The 17,887-nt window shown below is 49.0% G+C and overlaps 1 protein-coding gene across 3 annotated transcripts in view; it reads left to right on the forward strand.

Annotated features, from left to right (window-relative positions):
- Window positions 1-8,825: 8,825 nt before the first annotated feature.
- The window catches only part of LOC144154809 (activating molecule in BECN1-regulated autophagy protein 1-like), a 105,046-nt gene continuing 95,984 nt past the window's right edge, over window positions 8,826-17,887 (forward strand). For 2 of the 3 annotated variants that reach the window (XM_077685911.1, XM_077685910.1), the window contains exons 1-3: window positions 8,826-9,128; window positions 10,694-10,846; window positions 10,916-10,974. In XM_077685911.1, the coding sequence (XP_077542037.1) occupies window positions 10,700-10,846; window positions 10,916-10,974 (206 nt within the window). In that variant the 5' untranslated portion in view covers window positions 8,826-9,128; window positions 10,694-10,699. Of the gene's footprint in view, window positions 9,165-10,693; window positions 10,847-10,915; window positions 10,975-17,887 lie in introns of all 3 variants that reach the window. The other variant, XM_077685912.1, reaches the window with a different exon arrangement.

Here is a 17,887-nt window from a genome sequence, read left to right on the forward strand (position 1 = left end):
CGGGGCGGGGTCAACAACAGAATGCAACACAATGGGTAACTTTACACACATTTTTTTATTTACTTACAAGATAGCAAGAAATGAACTGTTTCTTCGCCCAAACTACCAACAAGGTACACCACTTAAATGTTCGACATTGCTAACGCCGCCCTTTCAGAAAGTCCTGGAAATAGTACATACTGCAAGCGCAATACAAAACAGCAGGAACTGAACTGTTTTGTTTCGTCTAAACTAACAACAAGCTACACCATTGGAGACTTGCTAAACCTTCAGAATGGCCGTGCTCGTGCTCAAATTCTGTGTCTACGTGTTTCTTCTGGTCCCCGTTGTTTAGCGCCTCAAATTTATTCAGTATGTTCAACCAACTAGCCCTGATCAAGCTTTTGTTACTTAGTAAATGAAAGTTGCGCCGGCGCTGCGTTTCTATAAACAGTAAACTAACAATGGGACGGACAGGTTCACCGTCTGCGCATGGCCGACTACGCTTTTTATGCACTTCACTGATAACGATGCCAAATGGTGTCGGGTTGGATTGTCAGGTATACCTCCGGTGCATTGTGGCCATACTGGGAAAAGGATTAAGCCGAAGACGGGTGCATTTTCGGGAGATTTTTGTTTCGGTCGTACAATCGTACAAAACCATGAAAATTCGGGAGTCTCCCGGAAAATTCGGGAAACCTGGCAGGTATGAATTTGTGTGAACGCCGATAGAAGAGCCTAGGCGCCTATGCTTCCTGCGTCCGAAAAAATCGTTGCTAAAAGCTTTAGCGCCATCTTGAGATGGCTATGATGATGGTGGGACGAAATTTCCGCTGTTTCGGTTTCGTATCCGATTCTAACGCGCATGCGATTTTTCGACCTATTTTTCCGGAAAAAAAGTACGCATTAGAATCTGGTAAATACGGTACTTGGATGCACATTTTACAGAGACTCACTCACCCTTGAGTGCCTTCGCGGCGTGGCACAGCCGTCAGTTGTGCTAGGTTGACGGGCCCTCAAAAATCCAAAACTTGGTGTACACTGTTGATTTATATATTGAATCATAGCCAAGGAACGTAGGAACAATTTGTATATCTTAAAATTCCTGAAATAATTTTTGTCTCGGTAACAGTGCCGATTTGTATTTTTCGTATACTTTTCTTGGGGGCTTTTTTCTGATTACTTGACGAATAAACTGTAAAAAATTAAACTTTTAATAAAACTGCTGCTTTGTGTTTGGAAGAGCAATCTATAAGCTACAATTTTATGCATAGCAAGGCTAAGTGTGTCCAGTAGCTCAAGACAAAAAAATACGTTTTGTGGAAGCACTCAAAATCGGCCGTTTTTCCACCGTAACAAAAGAGTTAAGGGAATTTAAGCTTGATCTTTGTAAGATGGCTTTTCCACATTGACTGTGTAACAGTGAATCAAGTCAATCTCCGGAGGGAACACCATCACAGAAAGTGGCTCTAACGCTTGTTTTATTGAAACTATACCAAAACAAATTATATGACAATTAGCCGCTAAGACGAATCTAACACAAAGTCGGGTTTCATATTTTTCAAATTGCATGGTTCACAGTGAAATTGTAAATATTGCGTAATTCCCGTCCGCTGTCAGTACATATGGGATTCTACGGGATAAAAACGGACAGCCCCATGTTTGTCCAGCGGGAGAAAACTAGTTAATCAAAAGTTCATTCAGTCAATTAACCAGGAACTATGTTGAATCGCAAATTACAAACAAACGTGTTTTGCTTCGTGCACCCCTTGAACCCAGTCAAAGCTCACGTTGAGGCTCGGCACCGCAGCTTTGACGGTCATCCTTCTTCAGAGAGTGGAAGGGCACTGAATTTTTTGTCAATTTTTTGTCAAACCCAGGACCACGCAGAACTCTTCTCCCGCTTCCCCTTCTTTAATTGTTTCAGAACGTGTGCAAGGTGAAGTCTCATCACACCTTCATAAAATAGATTATTTCTCGCTTCAGTTCGTATTCTGTTTTTGATTGATTGATTGTAGAGTTTAACGCGCCGACGCAACGCAGGCGATGAGGCGCGCCGTAGTGGAGGGCTCCGGATTAATTTTGACCACCTGGGGATCTTTTACGTGCGCCGAAATCTCGTACACACGGGCGTTTTTGCTTTTCGCCTCCATCAGAAAAGCGGCCGCCGCGGCCGGGAATCGAACCCGCGACCTCGTGCTCAGCAGCGCAACGTATTCTGTTTTTGTGCTCATTCTTAGTTAACAACCAATTGCATGTTTTACGGAAAAAATAATAAAACTCGTTCCACGAATTGCGATTGATATCTATTGAAACAGCGCGGAGCCGCAGTTACGACCGTTTTCTCCAATACATGGCAATCTCTCTCCGTAGATTGCATTATAATGACAACAAACTAATTCTCCAACGTTTGAAACTTCACTACCTAATTACGACAAGTAAACAACACTCGCCATAGCGGTATAATCATCTTATCAGCATAGTTCATAGAACTTGTTTTGGAGTTAAATCCGTTTTCTTTACTCATACTCCTCTGTAGATTTCCATGCTTCGCTGCGCTACAGGCAGTGTCGTTATGCCAGCTTACAAAGACAAAGCTTTCGCCAATCTTCATAAAGTCGGCTTTACCTGTAAACACAAACGCTTTGCTGGGAACTACGTAGGGAGCGTAAAACGATACAAGGACAGGCTGTAGTCAAGCCCATCCCAAAAACCGCGTCGCTGTTAGAAATACCGAAGTGGGAGCACATATTTGGGGCACAATTTTGTCAACGCTAGACGGGCAAGATTAGTTATCTGTCATAGCAGGGCAGGGCGAGCAACGCATAGTCACTCTCACCCTCGGCCGCTGAAGCGTGTACGAGCAATACATGTTGAGCAAAGAAAGTGACCCCTGGCGCCAAGCTCTGAAAGTGATCAGCGCTACCGTTTGAAGCGAAGTAACAGACAGGCTAGCGAGCGGGGTTGGACGCGCACGCGCACATTGATGTCTCGACACCAGAAGTGCAACGTCAGATGTCGCGGCAATGCATTTTTCCACGCGCTCGCGTGCCCCGGCTTATTTTGACGCCGGGTGTACGTGACGGAACGGACGGACTGCTAAAACTCCAATGAATGGTACACGCGATACCCATGCAGCAGCGCATTGGCAGAACGACGATGCAATGAACCAAAGCTGGAAACGCAAACGGGAAACTCGCGCAGCGCACGCCCAGGCCTCCGCTTTCCGGGCACCGCAGACAGCGCTTCTCCCGGCGAACGGTACGGAAGCCAAGGGCACAACCAGAAGGGACCGAGCCACCGCACTCACACGGGTCGCGCACGCTCGCATCTACCGGTCTCAAACAGGCGCTATCACTAGATGTCTCCCGCGCAGTCCGGAGCACGCCGTTTAGCCGACTGAACGGTTAACATGCGCAACGGTGCACGCTGACCACGAGTGGGCTCAAATGAGGAAGGGTCACGAGCGCCAAATTTCGATTCCTCGGGGCCCGAGTGGTCGAGCACGCGGAGGCGCGCTTCGCGCGGCCTCCACCACAGACATAGATCACGCACCCGAAACGCGTGCTTCGAAGCGGCCCGATGAGGCGCATTTCCATTGAACTGCGACACGGACCGTTAAGCCTACCGGTACTGCCGTGTTGATGTCAAGAGTCGCTGAAAAGGGTGCAGCAGCAAAGCACTGACAGCACTCACCTGGCCGACGACTTTCAGCTTGATGTATTCGCACGCGTTATCCGCACCCTCGGATTTGGGGTCCTGGTGTTGAACAAAAGGAGTTTTAGTCATGGCGCGAAGAGCCACATTTGCGTCTACCGCCTCACCTGCAAGTCCGACATTACAGCGGCCTCTCGGCAGCCCAAGCACCGCGCTGCCCGTAGGTAATGTGACGCGGGTCTCGGGCCGATTGGCGCGCTGACGCCGGGGCCGAGCGCGCGGCCAGACAGCCAGAACCTGCGAGCGCCCCCCGCAACTGAACCGAGCCGCCGTTGTGCTCGCCTTGATGCTCTGCTTCTTCTCTCCTTGCTTCTTTTGCTTACGTGCGCGCTTGGCTCGGCTTGAAGAATGGATTTTTTTCACCCACAAACCACCACAACCACCAAGGGACCAGACATAGTCAGTCACTGAAAGATGCTGAAACTTTGCAAGGTGCAAACTTGGCAATGGGGAATATATACCTAAAAGCATGTAACGATAGAAAGATGAAGCCTTCTGAGATTTGGGTGCACCCATTGTGGTGAAGGAGAAGGTAAGGCTTGGAAAAGTTCGGGCGGTGCAGTTGTCCATAGTTGACAAGGTAGTGACAGTGCAGTACAGCTGGTCAACGTCGTCAAGGAAGAATCATGAATATGAAGCTTGAGCAAGGGCCAAATCTTCACTGGTTTGATAGGCACGTGGTAGCTGGGTCAACCGCTAATGATAGGTGTAGACATTGGGTAGGACACCGCAATGAGATCCATGGCTGCTGGTACCCTATGCCACTGCATTCCCTTCCATGGTGTCGCCGTGTCGCCTAGAAGACACGTGGAAGGTTGTGCGACCGGCAGCATCAGGTACAACACTGGGGCCTAACGTCGTAACTACACTGGATTTGTTGCAGCACTTCCTGCCTCACCATCTCATCACAAATGTGCATGTAGCACAAAAAAAAAAAAAAGCGCTGTAGTGCAGCAAAATTCTGCGTCAGGCTCTTGCAATACTTGCAAATGGTAAGAACACTAGAGAAACCAAACTTAACTGTGCGCCTGCCCCTCTCAATTTCAAAGATTTCAACAAAGACGGAAAAAGAAAATGCACGTCGCGAACCTGTTTGCTCTCTGCTTCTATATACAATATACCGATTTTTGTCCGTGTAGTTAATACAGGTTACACTAAAATGTGTGCAGGTCCGCCCCCCCCTTGCTGGTTTACAGGCCTCTGTAGATATCCACAAATTTAACGGCCCTGTGCATAAATACATTAGCTCCAGTTGGTTGTATACCATATTGAACGCAATATGAGACGACAGCAGTGCTTCCTTGGCGAAATCAACCTGCCAAATTCTAACCTCTATTACTAAAAATATTTCCTGTCAACACAATACATATTTGGATTCAGCAAACTGACACCAAAACCACAAATTTTGATACATCTTTCACATTCCAAAGTTTATTTTATTTAATCGTACTGGCTTTAAAACGTTGAGAAGTTCATGTTCTGCAAAAAAATTTAAGACATATGGTAAACAAAACACTCGCAGAATTTGAAATCAATATCTGCTTTTCCTCACTACAATATATCTTGCACGTGCCTGCTGTACTCACATTAAGTGCTCTATTTCTAGAAATATGCATATTTGAGGTAGGTCGACACCTTCGAGAAAAAAATTGACAGGTGTAGCCCAAACGTTACAATTATATTTTTGGCTTGTAAAGCTTATACAGTTAGAAACTTTAAATAAATAAAATTGCTAAAAATGTCAAACAAAAAATTTATATAAATTAAAATGCGCCAAAATATGCATGTTGCGCGAACAGTCATAAGTACAAAATGGTTGGTTCGATTCAACCACGACTTGGCAGGAACATAATGAAGACAATAACCTGTGCAACTAACCTCCACGAATATCACATCTTTAAGCTAAGTTGCGTAATCATAAAAAGACTCAAAAATTTGATATCCGGCTTGTTTGGGTTTCACACAACTGGCCATAATATAAAAAGTTACCAATAGTTTTCAGTCATTCTGCTTGATTGCATAGCTCTATATATAAATAAACAGCACACAAAGTTTCGTAAGAAAATAATTTCTAGAAGCAAAGTTATCACTGTTCGCGTAACTAATGGTTGCAAAAAATCAAGTTTTGAGAAAAATGGCTTTGAAGGTTCAGACCTATTACGTATTATAGGAAACAGTCAATGCGCCTAAAATCCGCCAGGCTGATAGCTTGCACCCTCCTTGTAACCGGCACGATCTCCGTTTGGCCGAGCTGAGGCGCAAACATTTTTTTTGCCTGTTTCGTGTTTTACAGTTGACTCACATGCAGCCTTCGTCTTAGGGTGACAGTCACTGGTCAGGCACGCCGTCCTCGTACTATAACTGTAACTGCAGACTATAAAATACTATAACGGTCTCCTTGCGAGGCTAGAACTAAATCCGTGAGGTTAAAACGGCATACGAAAAAGCACGGACAACCAGACACGAACGCAAGGCAATGCAAATGCGCGCAACGTGAACACGAGTGTGCCACCCATTGCCCCTTAGTGAAAATTTTGAAATAAATCAAATGTACAATATCCCGAAATGTGTCCAAAAGCTTAGAATGTAGCTAAATAAATTGGCATTATGTAACATATATACGAAGAAACATTTAGGACGACATGGCAGATACTGCGGAATCGGAAACCTTCAGTTTCGGTTTCGGATGCGTCTCGGAGGGGTTGAAAAATGGTCATAACTTTTGAACCGATTAAGATAACAGCACAATTTTTTTTCTAAATATTCTTCAATAGACAAAGATGTTGAAATTACAAAATTTAAAAAAAGTCATGTTTTTTTAAAAATGCGTTTTTGAAGGTGTCGACCTACCTTGAATGAGCAGTACTACTTAACCGCTGAACACGATGGTTCTCCGAGAACTGCTCATCGGTCGCAAAAACTACAGGGGTAGAGATTTTCCCGGTGGACCAACATCAGAATGCCCACCGGAATTACAAAATAGAAAAAGTAAACGGCGGAGATAATTGTCAGCTTCAACACTGAACTCACCGAAATACAATTCCAGCATTCAACCAAGAACAACTCGACGTGTGGCCCGCGGATGCAACATGTTTACCAACGTGTTTATCAAATTTATTGCTGCAACTAACAAACTATTGAGCTACTTAAAATTACGCCCATCTTCCCGCGAGGGAACCCTGGAGTGATGCGACGCATCGGGGGGCTCAATTGGCGTTTCCATTGGGTTGATTCTCTAAATCGGGTGAAACGTGTTGTGAACGCGTATGATGCATTCCATCACATGCGGGTGTTCTCATACGCGGGAAGATGGAAGTAATTTTACTTTTCATTAAGGGACTGTCGCTTCCATCACGTTTTCATCGGAAGAATCAATTCAAGCACGTAGTCGTCTAGCAAAGTGACGCGAAGTCGAACGAGAGCGAGCGCTGACTGAACCGCCGCAGCGCGATACCCGCTTTATATTCACAGCGCCTCAAGGAGAGGAGACAACGGAGGAGAGTCGCGCATGCGCACGCTTGCGCGACGGGAGCGTTGTTGTTGCAAACTTTATTAGATAGGATGGCCAAAGGCCAGGTGGGGGTGGGGGGGGGGGGGGGGGGGGGGGAAGGGAAGGGAGGACGGAGCACTGTTCTTATAATGCCGGCTTCAAGGGTTCTCTTCAGGAGTCGTGTAGACCACTGCTATATTGCCCGTACTAGGCCGCTCTTTGTGGCATAAATGGCGATTTCGAAGAGTGTGTCGTGTGAGAGGGATGTTGGGTCGATGTAGGTAGAGGTGTCGTGGTGTGGGAGAGTGAATGTACGAAATCGAGAAAACTTGGGGCATGTGCCAGATGAGGTGGTGGAGATCGGCTGCGATGGAGTGGTAGCAGTAGGGACATCGGGGGGCGTGCTGGGGATAATACCATTGTCGAATGGTCTCTGGTGCCGTACAGGTGTTGGTCAGGAACTTGTTCAAGAAGATCTCTTGTGCTCGAGTTAGGGTGGGGAAGGAGGTGAGGTGGCCTGAAGGAGTTGTTGTTTCAGCTGCTTGAATCTACGGAGCCTGATTGCGGGAGCGAGAGTGGGGTCATCGTCTGGGCAGTTGGGCCAGGGGTGGTCCGAGAAGGGCGGCGCCGGGGGTCCATCGGAGGCTATTGTGAGAAGGGCCTCCTGTGCAGCCACGTGAGCTGCTTGGTTCCCAGGAGCGGCTGGTTCATGACCGGGGGTCCAGTCGATTCGGACTTGGCAGCCTGATGTTTGGAGCGCAGTGATTTGATGAATAATGTGGTGGACAGAAGGGTGGGTGGACATGGGATGACAAAGTTCTTGGAGAGCTTCATATGAGTCTGTTAGGATGCGAAGGTTGGGGGGAATGGGGTGATGGTAATCGTACATAAAGTAGTCGAGAGAATCGTGGATAGCGATGAGCTCCGCGTCCGTTGAAGTAATATTGGGAATACGGTGAGCGGAGCGAAACGAGCGAAGCGCGCGCACACAGCTGTTGTTTATGATAATGAGGCGGAGTGAGAGCGTTGCGCGCACAGTGTGGCTGTCGGAGAGAATACGGGAGCAGAGTCGCGCATGCGCAGCTGGCGTGCGGACGCCGGACAACGCCGACGCAGGAGGGACATGCCTCAGAGCAAGAGATGCGTCGCATGTAATAACACAAGATTAGCCAACAGCTTTGCGGGCAGCTTGACAATGCTAAGCTTGAGGTATGCCAACAGAGACCAGAGTGATTCGAAAGGGACAGCGCAAGCCGGGCTGGTCGCAAAGCAGGCGAAGGCTCAAAGGCGTGCGAACAATTTTTATTTTTTTGTTGGCACGTGGCGTGCGAACCAAAAATAAAAATTGTTCCCACGGGGCGTGCGAATAGGTACACCTGAGCCGAATACAGACCATATCACAATCATTTTTGTTGGCCGCAAGTCACGACTAGGACGTACAGCAGGCGGGAGTTGCCAAGGCACAGGGCCACATGTGTTAGTAGTATTCATGGAGGAAACCTTTTCTTTCCTCCATGGTAGTATTAACTCTGTGACCTGAGCCCTGAGCTACAAGTACAGTGCTTTAGAAGTTTCTTCTAGAGCACTGTACTACAAGCATGGAGGAAAGAACATTTTTCTTCCTCCATGGCTACAAGAGTGGGCGACAGCAGCGCCTCCGCTACTGGCTCCCCCGGCCACCCCGGCTGTGACAACCCGCGCCGCTCGTTTCACTGGCCTTATTCCAGTTCCAGTTCACTGTAGCCATGTTTTGTGTGATGCGAGTTGAGTTGACTGCTGCCAACAGTGGCTTTATTGCAGTTCCCCACTGCTAGAAAACGTCTTTTGCGTGTAACCATCAAACTATCTGTATGTGGCACGCGTCGCCTGCTGTGGTGTAGTGGACCGGAGAACGGGAGTTTGGTTTGACAGCGTTGCAGCACAGTTCTTCCCGTCGTCGCGAGTAAGTGGCCCTGTGCCTTGGCAACTCCCGCCTGCTGTACGTCCTAGTCGTGACTTGCGGCCAACAAAAATGATTGTTATATGGTCTGTATTCGGCGGCAGGCGTTTCCGATGCTTGAGGGGCGCCCCGTTACCCTCTTCAGAGCGAAGGCTGCCATCCTGCTCGTCTGCCTGCACCCACGGATGTGCCTTGTCTGTTTGCACGCAGGAGTCATTGTAGCGTAGGAGAAAACAAATAGTCGTCAGGCCGTATGCTTCGAACGAGTAACGTAGCAATAAAAGGTCGTTCATTTGTGTCGTTCACATTCCATTTCTTTAGTGCTGTTTTCTAACGTGTACCAGCTCGCCGAGATGCAGGTGTCACCCAAGGGTAGTTTCGTTGCTCACACCGCCTGGTCCAGGACTAGTGAAACCCCGAGGTGCCGCCTTCTCAGATTTCACCTAGCCGAGGTGAAGAGATTGCGTGAACGCGGCCCTACAGAACGTGGCTCCTCTAATAAGTAGCACGAAGACGATCGTCTCTTCTCTTGCGCTACGTCTACAAGCCCAGCTTCACATAACTCGTGCGGGCCGCCGCGGGCAAGAGAAGCCAAGGGGCTACGACACTGCTTAAGAAATATTTTCCTCATTTCGGCCCGCGGATGAAAAGCACATCTGCGTACGTGCGGATCGCAGTTGACCGTCCCGCATCGCTGTTCCTTTCTTGTGCTAGCGCCCCTCGAGATGCGGCCTCGTTCTTGACAGGGGCAACCAGCCGCCCGAGTCGTTGCTAATGTCTTTGTTCGTGTGTCAGGGCATTAATTTGCGGGCTGGAAGATGGCGTGGGACGCTGGGAAAAAGCTTCTGTTGAACGTGTCAGTGGCCTTTGTGGTGTGAGCAAAGGGTCCTGAAACCTTTTCTGTCATCTGCTGGGGAGTGCTGATCTCCCTAGCAAACGAAATTCTGAGAGCTTGTGAGCGGTGGGCCTTTGAAGAAGAACACGTACCAGTGAGCCATGTCGGGAACAATTTAGTCGTACAGCACTGTGTTATACACCGAGTGATAGACGAAGCCCGAGCTTTGTAGCTGTGCGGAGATGCCCTTTATGACGCTCGCATTCACACGGCTCAGCAGCTATCTGTGTTCCTCAGGGGAACGTTCGTGTACAGGACAGAAGTGTAACAAATTTGGAGTGGGTCTTTGGAATAGTGGCCAAGTGTGGGGCCTGTACACAACCAGTCAGTCACCACAGGGCTTTTGTTTTTCGAATGAGTATGGGGAACATTTTACGAACTGTCGCCCCGGGTGAGTGAAATGTTGAGTGGTGAAAAGGCTTCTGTTACTTCCATAAGGCCCTCTTCATTGTCACTGCTTTTCAGTGGCCTTTTTTTGCGAGATCACGGAGTTGAAATTTTAGTGGGAGCGCTGTTCTGCGCAACAGAAGTGCGTGCCATTGGTTTGCTACTACTGCAAAATTGGTTTGCTGAGTCTTAGTGACCACACCCCACATTCAAATGCCTTTTGAGAATCTTTGCAGCCTGGAGTTGTCTCTTGTGGGGCGTGTTGAGCATTTTGGCGGCCGCGCAGGAGGCCATGCGGGCCCGCACGGTGGCCGGCCACAGCACGGTGTCCCTGCTGCAGCAGCGGGAGCTGGGCTGCAGCGCGCAGAAGCCGACGCATGCGCTGGCCTTTGAGCGCATGGCCGAGGACCGGGCGGCGCACTACGAGCTCGAGGAGACGGTGGGTAGTGCTGGGGGAGGGGCCTTGTGTGGGCCCTGCTCGACGTCCCTCCCTCCCTGCTCCTTGCAGGCATGCCAGCTGCCACCGTCCGTCCGCTCCACGTTCCTCATGGTGTTCAGCCCCGACTGGTGAGAATCTGCAGCTCGTGAAACGTGCATTCGTCGGGGATTTTTTGAAAGGCTAGACGAACGAGACGGCCCCCGGTCTTTTTGTTGTCGAAGGTGACCAGAAGCCACCTTGCAAGCTGGGCCAAGTAAGAATGGAACACTGTCAGCTGTTACGGCAGCCCCTGTGGCAGCAGGGTACCTCAGTGGCACTCTGCTGGAATGGAATTCTGTGCTACAGATTACCTGCCTTGGACGTGGCACTGCCCAAAGCGGGCGCATAAGTGCGGGAATTCAGATTGCATCACAAACTCGTTGAGACACCAGCAGTTGTCTAAACGACCCGCCGTGCTGGCTCAGTGGCTATGGCGTTGCGCTGCTGAGCACGAGGTTGCGGGTTCGATTCCTGGCCGCGGTGGCCGCTTTCCTAGTGTTGGCGAAGAGCAAAAATGCCCGTGTGTACAAGATTTCGGCGCACGTTAAAGATCCCCAGGTGGTCGAAATTAATCCGGAGCCCTCCACTACGGCGTGCCTCATCGCCTGCGCTGCCCTACAATCAATCCTAAATGGTGCTTGCTCTGCTTTGCAAGCCCCCTGTGGCGTTTTGGCACATCCACCGGGAAGCAGAGTTCCTCAGGGTACACCACTTGCAAAACTGCGCTTCAGAATCTGCCCGGTTGTAGCACAGGGGCACCTAGCTAGGCACAAAAATGGAACGCTGCAACACATTGACTTTAATAACACAACTTTGTAGATGAAGCTTGCATTTCAAATTATAGGAAATTTACTGGGAGATGTTGGCTTGTATTCACACAGTGGTTACCTTAGGACTTACGGCAGCAGCCGCTTGGGTAATTTCTGTTGACAGGCTAATGGAGTTGCTGCATGCTTGCCCCTTTTTCCTGCATGGTGAGTTTCACAACTGGTGTATATTGCCAGGGTTCCCTTTTGCTCTTTTGCTCTGCAGTATTTACAAGCAGCCTTGACCGCGCAGGCCTTGTCGACTTCGAGGCCGGGCCATGGGGCACCTGTCGTGTGCCCAAGTGCCACGTTTACATGAGGTTGGCACAGCGCAATCGATTTAGAAGCAGCCATGGCATGGGTCTTCTGGAACTGTGCACTTGTGCTTCCCGTAATGATTGGCGGCCACTGAGCCCAGCCGTCGCCAAGAAATGCGACTGCATCTAGTTCCGTCTGGATTCCTCGTGGGCCGTTAACACATTTTGAGAGCTCTGCATTTAGTATTCACCTGTCCCATGCTTGTGGAGTGTGAAGTTTCTCAATATGGTGCTTCTTGGTTAATACTGGAATGGTGTGATTTCAAGTTGGGCAAGCCTCGTTGGCCTCCTTCATTGCCACCCTTTCCCATGCCATGTTGGTGGGTGCAGCAGCTGTCAAAGTGGTGATGGCCCTGTGGCAGGCAAAGGAGGTCTATGGCAGCTCTTCAAATGAGCCCGCCTGCGCTCGCCACGAATCCAGCTGGACTCTATGCCACATGGAGATGTACATTCAGGGGGGACAGTCGGGGTGTTTGCCTAACTTGGACACGGTGCCAGCGCTGACAGGTGGAAGGTAGGAGCTGCATGTGCATTGTTTTGTCGCCTCCACACAAGTCGGCATGGATGGGCAGCCTTGTCAGAAAGGCGAGAGGGAAGTTTCACAGTGGCCAAGACCACACCACTGTGAGGTCAGTGCTGTGCTGGCTAATCGAAGGGAGCAGCCTGAACCGCCTGTGTTTTTGCATGTGATTTGTGCATGCGTTTCACGCCTGCCCTAGTCGTCTACTCGGTGAGAGTGCTCGAGGGAGCCGGCCGGTCCATGGAAAAATAGTTTAGGCTTGCCACTGCGGCGTATATTTGTCAAGTGCTTCGCCAAGTGGAGCAGGGGACGTCTTCAGGGCCATTATCGCCGACAGTACCAGCTCCTTCCCCGCATGAGCAGCTTGGTTTGGTCCTTCTGCGGCATTTTAGCAAGCGGTCACTGGAGCGGCCTGCACCACTTCACGGTGTTCAAAAACCCTCCATGCAGCGAGCTGTGGTGGTGGCAGGACACTTGGCCGTCTGGTGCGGCTGCTGCCGAGATTTTTGCCGAGGGCTACGAGTGTGTACGCACCCCCACATGGCCCTCTCGAAGGAAGCATTTTGTGAGCAGCGCGTCTTGTGGGGTCAAAAGAAGTCACCAGAAGAGAATTAATTTTATGTTTGGCATTTACTTAGAACCTGCGAGATCTGAGGAAAGCACTGGCAAGATGTTCCAGACCACGATTCCTGAGCTCCTCTTGCCTCGTTTTCCCAAGACTGACTTTTTATGTTGTTTTCGTGTAATGTGCGTAATTCCTGCTGCACCTGGGAGTTGCCCATTGACTGGACAGGGTAAGAAAACTAGAAAAAAAGCTCTCTTTTTTGTCAGCACAGGTACAAAATATTCTCTGTGGAAATGTTGGCGCTTCGAACGGGAAATTTTATGTTGTCATGATTTTTGCAAAGAGCAAACTCAAACTGCAGTAGTGTTATAATTACTCTCCCCGGTCCTTATCAAGCACTATCACGTGTAGAGTAAGCCAGTATTTAATCTAATCTGAAATTTTTGCGTGATGCTGGGGCATAACATATTGCACACCTCGAAAACTTGTGCAGCATAGACTGGTTGCATATTTGCTCTAAGCTTACCAAAAGATGACATAGGCCGTGTTACGTCAGCCTGTGTTGCATTCTGGTTTCTCTTTGAATGCTGCCCTGTGCACAGGCAGAAAGCGCTAAGAATAAGACACTTTTCCGCATTTGGGGCCCAATGGCAGGTTGAGGGAGCATGTAAAAAAAAATGTGCAAGAGGGGAAAGATGCAGAAGGCTTCTTGACAGGCCACCGCTTGTCTTGTAATGACTGTTCTTCAGACTTGGAAAATACTTGCGTCATTAGAAGGGCAAGACATGGCTGCTGTTGCGTGCAATTGTTGAATCGGAGTGAATTTTTACACTTGGTGAGGCGTGTCAGCATGGCCTCTATTGGCGGTGAGCGCAAACACAGGCGGCGCTGCGAAGTGCGCCTCCGTGACGCCTGCTTACAGACTCTTGCATTTGTCGTCCGCTTCACTCAGGCTCTCTCTCCCTGCGGTTTCTTTGCGCTCAGTCAATGTCTGATGCTTGTCTGCACCAGAATCCTCATGTGGGTAACTTGTTATCACAATAATAAGCTTAAAATCACGTAAACAATAATAAGCTTAAAATCACGTACACTAGCTGAAGATGTGAGCGATACTGCTACGGAAGAAACATTGCCGGTGTCGCCCCATTCCTTGCGAAGCTGGTCCTGTGCGGAGCGCGAAGATTCGGAGCTTCTGTATTAGGCAATCTTTCGAACAAGGGGAATAGCCAGCTGCTTTAAGCGACAACAGCGAAAATACAAAATACTGTCTACTTTGGCAGAAGGCATTACGACTCCCAGTAAGGTAAAATGGTTTTTGCAACCTCGCCGAACGCACGTTTTCATGGCATGACTGTGTGCTGACATGCACTACATGCTGCACAAACGCTGCTGAGTTCCAAATAACCCATTGTGTGTTTTTTACACCAGGCTTCTAACCCGTATGGAGGTTTATTGAGCAAAACGAGCTACGTCTAAGGTAAAGATAAAGAGACAATATGTTTTTTCAGACCTGGAAGGATGTTTCGGTACATTTTCCGCAACTATATCTTCCCAATACTATTCGGATATGCATTATAGGAAAACTGCGCTCAAGAGGAGGAGGAGTAGGAGGAGGAGAAAACTTTATTTAACAATGATATCGAGCTGGTTAGTGGGCCGGGTCCTCAGTCCAGGACAAGAGAGTAAGAGTAATTTTGTTCACTTCATAGAACGCCATCCTGAGTATAATAGTATTTGTTCTTTGCGCCTCGAAGGGTTGGAAACCAATAAAGAGCTGCTTGGAAATATTCATCAGTTTTGATTCGTGTAATATATGCATGTATACCATTTATTGCGTTAGTTAGCGAGTATATCATGCCTTCAACACCGTAATCATGTTATCATTAATCATGTTGAGAGTCAGGTCGTTATGATAACAATAGTTACGACACAGATACAAAAGCCGCCCTCGAGTAGTACTCTGGACGACGTTGTCTGGGGCGCGATTGTGGTGCTGTAGCACAAACGTTCTCATTGTATTTGCATGTGAATAAACAACGCACGCTTCGGATATGCACCTTCTTGCACGCAGCCGTAACGAAAGCCAATTTGTGAGGAAGGGAATGTATGCCATACAACCTGAAGAAAATATCCACACGATCTTTGTGAGCCCCCCAAACATCCCCAAACCTCCTAATAAAACGTTTGTGGCGGTGCAGAAAAATTAATGCGTTGTGCACAGGAAAAAAAAAAAAAAAAAAAAAAAAACATTCATCTGATATAAGTCATCAACAACAAAAGAAATAGAAGACAGCCGTTTTATTTCGTGCTGTGGATGCGCGTGTGTGCTTCATAAGAGCATCTCAAAAGTACTGCAGGGAAGCCTACGCATTTTGAATACATATGGGGGAGCTGTGAGCGCTGATCGTCGCGAATAAGCTAGAAAGGACGAGCTACACACGATCTTCTGGCCGATGCCCTGAAGAAAGCGGTTCTCTATCTCCTCGTGTGTTGCAAACTTGTGGGAGACACAGCTTGAAATTATTTAGATGTGCCAGAAGCTGGCAAAAATAACTGAGTTACTAGAACTATGATTTTAATGCACTAAAGCATCAAAGCGGGCGATTTCTAGCACAGACACTGCTGCCCCTCACAAGCGGAGTGTAGCAGACGACAGCGGCGCGAGTCCCTAAGCCGACGTCGAGAGCCAGGGGGAGCCACTGAAACATCTCACCGCCAATCACGCTTTCTCAAAAAGAGCTAAAACTTGTACGCATGCGCAGAGATGAGCCCCCGGTAGGACGGTTAACCATATGAAGCCAGTTGGAAGCACAGCGCAGACCTTTTCTCTCTTTTTTGCACTGTTTCTTTCTCCGATCCTTGTGCCGACATACCCAGTTTTCCACGTAAATCAGTGCACATAATCCTCTAGGGAGCTCTTCCAGCACAGGTGCCAGAGATCGCCTTTTCTGTAGGTTTTTGATGCCATCAAAAGCATGCCTTTTTAGCAAGGAACAGCCTACATGCCAGAGTATAGGACACAATACTCACTCGCACTTTGACACAGCTCTGCAGTACTCTTTCCGTCAGTGGAGTGGGCACAAGCCCTTATGGTAATGACTTTATTACAGGGTAAAGTTGCCTTCCCATAAGATATTCGAAGATGCTAGTGTGAACATTCACAGAAGCATCCAAACTTCACTACACATCCATAACACACCTATGCGCCCCCCAAACGCTCATTCCGCAGGCCTCTGGCGCTCTACGCAGCCCCACTGTGATGGGACGAGACTTAAGGCAGGCGCCAGGCCAAGCCTGGGGTGCTCCTGAGCACCTCGTGAAGCAAAATGGCCGAGTTGGAGTACTCTTCTGACGTCAGTAACTTCAGAACTGACACATTCACGCCAGACACATAGCATGTCCCTGGTTAACGCAACACTTGAAAACCAGGTACTATCACAACACTTGCACTAGCTTTCAACGTGCGTCCAGTTCCCCGCAGTGTACAAACACTTTCCCCGCGTGGGACACCTTGAGTATTCATGGTGACTGTGTCGGCGACACCACAGACCCCAAACATGAGCTGGAGCCAACCATGGGGGAGTGGGGGTCAAGCTCTGGCGTTCGGGCTCAGGGGGGGAGCTCGGGGACCTCTTTCAGCGTCAGGTTAAACCGAGCTGAGAAAGTATCCCCGAACCCTGCTTTATACCATAGCATATGGTATTTTCTACACCCCCCCAAAAAGGGGCTGCACCCAAGTTTGTTTTCCGTCCCTATCAACCGTTCCTTTCCCAAAGCCAGCTTCCTGATCATTGAACCTGCTGAAAAAGAAAAGTTTGTTGCCTCACTGTCCGTGTGGTTGATCACTAAGTTGGTAGAAGGAATAATCGGAGAGTCCTACAAAGCAAGGAAACAGAGAACTGGAGAACTGCTGGTAGAAGTCAATGCCCAGCAGCAGGCAACAAACCTCCCGAGCCAGACGCGCATCTTAGATCTTGACGTCAGGGTCACGCCCCACCGAAGCCTTAAAGGGGCACTGACACAAAAATTTTGTATCTTGTTTTTTTTTTATTTTTGCGATAAGTAGCTAGTGACCTACTTATCACCTGTAGAAACCTCATTTACTTCAGCGTGCGACGGTTGTTTAATTAGAGGCATTTTCAATGCGGCCAGTCGCAATTTCAGTTTCTGCGGGTGCCGCGAAACGATGGATTTTGTGTGATCAAAGCTGACCACGTGACCGTCGAGGGATATCACAGAGCAGAGCTGCCGTAGCACTGTCGAATCCGCGTCGCCGGCAGGTTCTGCTAATGCCCCCACGTACTGCTCTCGTGAGCCGCTTAATTAAAAACCGACTGTGGACGTGACGCAGGTGCTGCGAGTGCAAATGCTGCCGCGGCTAGAGAACGACGCGTGCCAGACAGTGGGTGGCAAGACGCGCGCTGGGAGCAGCCGGCCGGTCTGCCCACAGGTCCACCTACAGATGTGTTCGGCTTAGCACTGCGGCGGATATTCAATTGCCGCTCTCGTAAGCAGTGCAGATGACAATTTCTAATGCAACCCGCCATTGCATCATTAACTCCTTTCTCATATAATCTGCACTGTTGGGACTTGGGTTCAATTTCGTGCAGCGGTAACAAGCAATCACTCGAGCTACCTGCGCCACTTCGCGGCTATGGCCGCCGCCTGCACAGCAACCGTGCGGCCCGCTCAGTGGGCTTTTTGTGTCTCCGGCACGTTTTCGCGTCCAATGTAAATAAAAAGTAATAAAAATAGAGTGCCTGGAATCGCTGTAGAACTTTGGTAGCGGCCAGC

Source organism: Haemaphysalis longicornis, unplaced genomic scaffold (assembly GCF_048455015.1).
Source record: "Haemaphysalis longicornis isolate Haplotype H1 unplaced genomic scaffold, Haemaphysalis longicornis Haplotype H1 scaffold_93, whole genome shotgun sequence".
Taxonomy (NCBI): domain Eukaryota; kingdom Metazoa; phylum Arthropoda; class Arachnida; order Ixodida; family Ixodidae; genus Haemaphysalis; species Haemaphysalis longicornis.